At 40.0% G+C, this 4,471-nt stretch overlaps 1 protein-coding gene across 1 annotated transcript in view; it reads right to left on the reverse strand.

The window, feature by feature from the left end:
* Positions 1-404: 404 nt before the first annotated feature.
* Positions 405-4,471, reverse strand: part of LOC104512590 (guanine nucleotide exchange factor DBS-like) — a gene marked incomplete at both ends in the record, with an annotated part of 6,574 nt that continues 2,507 nt past the window's right edge. Inside the window, 4 exons of the mRNA XM_010155633.1 lie at positions 405-596; positions 819-1,010; positions 1,901-2,020; positions 2,989-3,103. Coding sequence (XP_010153935.1) covers positions 405-596; positions 819-1,010; positions 1,901-2,020; positions 2,989-3,103 — 619 coding nt within the window. The remainder of the gene's footprint in view (positions 597-818; positions 1,011-1,900; positions 2,021-2,988; positions 3,104-4,471) is intronic.

A 4,471-nucleotide genomic window follows, 5' to 3' on the forward strand; every position in this document is an offset into this window, starting at 1 on the left:
AATCCAAACCATTCTGTGATTTTAAGAGGAAAAGGGACATATTCTCAAGTTCTTTAAAAAAAAAAAAAAAAATCAGTTACAAAGCAGAATTCATACAAATATCAAGGACAGCCACATTTTTGCTACATAAAAAAAGATATTTCAATACTCACTTGGCAGAATTTTTTTAAAAGCAATCCTACTATCTGAAAAAAATCAAGTAGTTATTAAAAGGTTCTGAAACCCCTGATGCCTATCTAAAGATATGACAAGACTAGCACCTCAGGTAGGGAAATGTGTTGGCTTTCCAGTTCCCAGGTATAACTCCTAGTACTGATTATTTAGCTTTATCCATGTCCATGGTAAGAGAGCAATTCTAAAATTAACAAATAGATGCAGAGACAGGCATAAATGTCTTTTGGTACCTTAAGATCCTCGTTGAGGATGTGTCCATACTCTCTGTAAATTTTATTCAACTCCTTGATTTTATTGCCCACACCAGTGTCCAGGAATTTCTCAATCTCCTGTAATGCTGATTCTGCACCATCCTGAGACTGACACTTATCTACCGGCTGCAAAGCCAGCAGACAAATTCCTTCATCGCACCACTTCATAGACTAGAAACAGAGAAAAGAACAGGCTCAGAATGCACTGATGTCAGCATCAAACACTAAGGTCTAAAACATTTTGTACCTCTACTTGTGACATATTCAGCTATTTAAGGAGAAAACTTCCAGCACATCCAGGTATTTTTACCTTCCCTTGTGATAACTGGCTGTTTAGCAAGTGAGGTTTTAGCAAGCCAGATGGGAAACAGAACTGTTCCATACAAAGTTTACCTTTTCCAGCAAGCCATGCAGTTCTAGAGATTTGTTAAGAAGATTCCTCCTCCGTTCTGTCTCAGTAGTAAAGGCATCACAGAGATAATGAAGTTCACTGCATTTTGGAATAATGGAGTCCACTGCATAATGATTACTTTGAATAAAAGCATCACCCTCTGAGGCTAGCAGTCTGGCTTTTGCTATAGTTTCCTAAGGAAGCAAGCACTGATTTAGGTACATCTTTCTTTGGATCAACAGCAATGAAATGAATGAAATGAATTAAAAATTATACCATTTATTTTTACACAGTAAAATACACATGTTGATACAGAAGACATCTTTAGTTAGCAGCTGCCTTTTTCAATAAATCAAAACCATTTCCTGTCTTCCCAGATGTGCAAGAACTTCTACGACTCCTTTATTTCTTTAGACTACTTCTGGAACAATAATAATAATATATACAATCATACGGCCTCTGTGAGGGAACCCCTATTAATCCTTCTATGCCTTAGCTACTCAGCAGCGTGTCTGTGTGCTTACGTATGCAATTTGGAGTGTGGCAGCAGTCTAAAGCCAAATTAAAAACTACCTAACTCCGGCACCTCAGCCTTAAAAGCAATGACCTCACTCATAGAGCTCTATATTTTATTGTGAAGCACAGATCATAATGAGGTTTCCGTTCTGCATTGTTCAGAGTGTATAATTCCATTGGTCATCTTTTAACATTCTGTACATTCAATACGCAGCCTTCTCATTCCTGAGATTTAGTGACATAAGTGTCTCTAACAGGAATGGAAGCAACACCCTGGTCACTATGTGCAGAACAAGGCTACGTAGATGCTTCACGAAATTCTTCCATGAACTGATCACACCGACCTTACGAATGGTCACTGCTCTTTACTGAGGGATGCCCAAGAACTGGGCTGCTCCAATGGTTAGAGACGTTATTCCAAATTCCTTCTGCATGTTACTTGAGGCACTGATTCTGCCCTGCTGTCAGCTTCAGCTCTGCTCATAGAATATACTCTGTAACCAAATACTGTTCCCCTCCACACATGCACTGCTGTACTGGTAATTAAGGAGACTTGCAGAGTTCTTACGCATGATTTTTCTTCGAAGCTGGTGAGATCTTTCAAAATGTGCTCCACATGTGAACAGCTGTTTCCCACACCTGTGAAAGCAGACAGTCTCTCGGACACAATATCCAAAGCTGCTTTGACCTGAAATGAGACAAAGCTATGCATCAATGAAGATGATTCCACCTCTCTGGAGAACCATCAGTAAAATAGCTGGTAGCCACTATTTCCAGGCAATTGGCTCACATTATGGGGTTATCGGGACACAGAGACAAATCACTTTTTTGTCAGCCTACCTTTACCCCCAATTCAAAATGAAAACAAGTACAGAGAAAAGTCAGTGAAGTAATACTGTTTCCTGGTACTGAAAAAAGAAAAATTGCAGGAAATCTAATGCTCAGGAAACATTTACGATCTTGCTTTTACCAGATGACAATAATACAAAGCGACATTAATGTAAATAGCAAAACATGAGGGAGAGGTCCTTACTCTAACAACTAGTTAAGAGAGACACAGACAGACACACACATTTGTAAGAGAGTTTCTGAGTGTTTCTCTGATGGAGGCACAGGGCCTGTGCTCTGAGATCAGCTACACCAGCATAAAGTGACTGTAGGTGCCATCAAGCATATGAGTTAAACTAACATGAGATCAGAAACTGGCTGTAAAAATTTTAGTTCAGCCTCCACCCAGCTTCTAACATTGTGGTTGCAACTTCCCACCCACAGTGTTGGAGACTGTTTTATAAAATTTCAGCCAGAAGGTTTAGGTAAGTCTTGGTTGCAATAAAAGGGCCTGTTGGCAAGATGAAAGCTTTGCAGCCAGCATATTATGTTTCTGTGGTGGAGAACAGGTTTCAAAGGAGTTTTTGAATGCTTATACACTGCTAGGCTGGTGGAAAAAATATAAGGCTGAAGAAGAGAAGCTATTATGTCTCTATATGCAAGTATTCACGGTAGTAAAGATAGCAGGATGTCAAGTAAGGACAGAAAGAAAAAGGTTGGAGAAAACTTTCAAGCACATGCAAGAGCTGCAAAAACAAGAGGGGGATGTATTTTCTTCTGAATAATGTCTATATTACCAAATATTGACCGCCACCAAGAAGTTCTCACCTCTCTGAAATTCTGCTCAAAATTCCGAAGGCGCAGACACTGCTCAAGTTTTTGCTGATGCTTAATCCAAAACTCATCAAAGGCAGTCTCTGTTTCATGTAACTGAGCCAGAAGTCTTTAAAAAAAAAAAAAATCAAAAAAAGAAGAAATACTGTAAGACTAATGGGTGCAACCTTTAAGGGACAATGCAATCTTCCACAGCAAACAAAAAGCCTCCCCAAAGCAATGTTTTCCAGAAAAAATAAACTGGATACAGGAAACTTTTTTTGAGTATTGCACAGAATTGTTTCCTAGAATAACATTGATGTAAAACTGAAACCCAACACAAATATTAAGTTCTGAAAAATTGGCAAGTGCTGATTTGAAGCTAGCTGCTGCGCGTACTACTTCTCAGCTCTGGCCTGGGGACATGGGGACTTGGGGCTAGCAAACATAAACACAACATGCAAATGTGGGTGGGCTAGGGCTCAGAGGAACCCAAGCCTTGGGCTATAAAGAAAAATGAAGGCAAAACTTTGTACTGCTGTGACCGGCCAGCTGTCCTTACATTCATTCCTGGGAGCGAGGCTCATAACAAACCTGAAGGTCATTGCTCCTCCTGACCAGCGTTACTACCTTAATATCACAGGCAAGCGCACAGCAGTACTCCAATGAAAAGGATCTTCTTCAATTATAATGTTGGCCAATGCCTTAAGATTTTTACTTTTCAACTTATCTGCCAATATTGCATTTGATAGTATGGTTATCCTACGGACTTATCTTTATAGTGTGCTTTGCTCTAAATCCAGAGAAGGCCATACCTCAGATTTTTAATGAATTTTTGTCTTTAATGGCACAGAAACAAACCCTGAATTTACAAGTTAAAACTGATTAGAAAAAAGGCGGGGACACACACAGAGTTTGTTCCAACTTCCATCAGACACTGTACAGAGTGGGAACGTTTCCGGATAATTTAGCAGCCCCCTCCCCGACTGTCCTTCAGATAGCTGATAGCAACTATGACCCAAAGAAGTGACTTGTGCCAAGCTTTGTGGATTGGAATGGACAGTTACTTGGAAAGAAGAGTCAGCCTGACTGTAACAGAAACATGGAATGACAGGCAAAAAAAGAATGCAGAGTACTGCCTGGGGGAAATGAGCTATGCTTTCACAGTTTTGTGAAAATTTACATCTGTGCTATGGTGATACAATGTCTTCAAACCTGGCAGTAGTTTAAGGAGGGGTGGGGATGGCAGAGAGCAAACGAAAACAACACCTAGTACTTACATGCCCAAAGAAAGCATATAGGAAGTTTGGGCATAGAGCTACTCCCCAGTAGCCCTTTGAAGGCTACTAAGGACACTGATGTCAGCAATATTAGAATCTCCCCTGAGCAGGTTTAAAGAAAAAGAAACCTCCCACTTCAGTTCAAAAGGACTTAATGGAAATGGTCAAATCTACTGAAAAGATGAGGCATTATCACTTCTGTCTTCCCTCCTGCTTTC

Source organism: Eurypyga helias, unplaced genomic scaffold (genome assembly GCF_000690775.1).
Source record: "Eurypyga helias isolate BGI_N326 unplaced genomic scaffold, ASM69077v1 scaffold48220, whole genome shotgun sequence".
Classification (NCBI taxonomy): Eukaryota; Metazoa; Chordata; class Aves; order Eurypygiformes; family Eurypygidae; genus Eurypyga; species Eurypyga helias.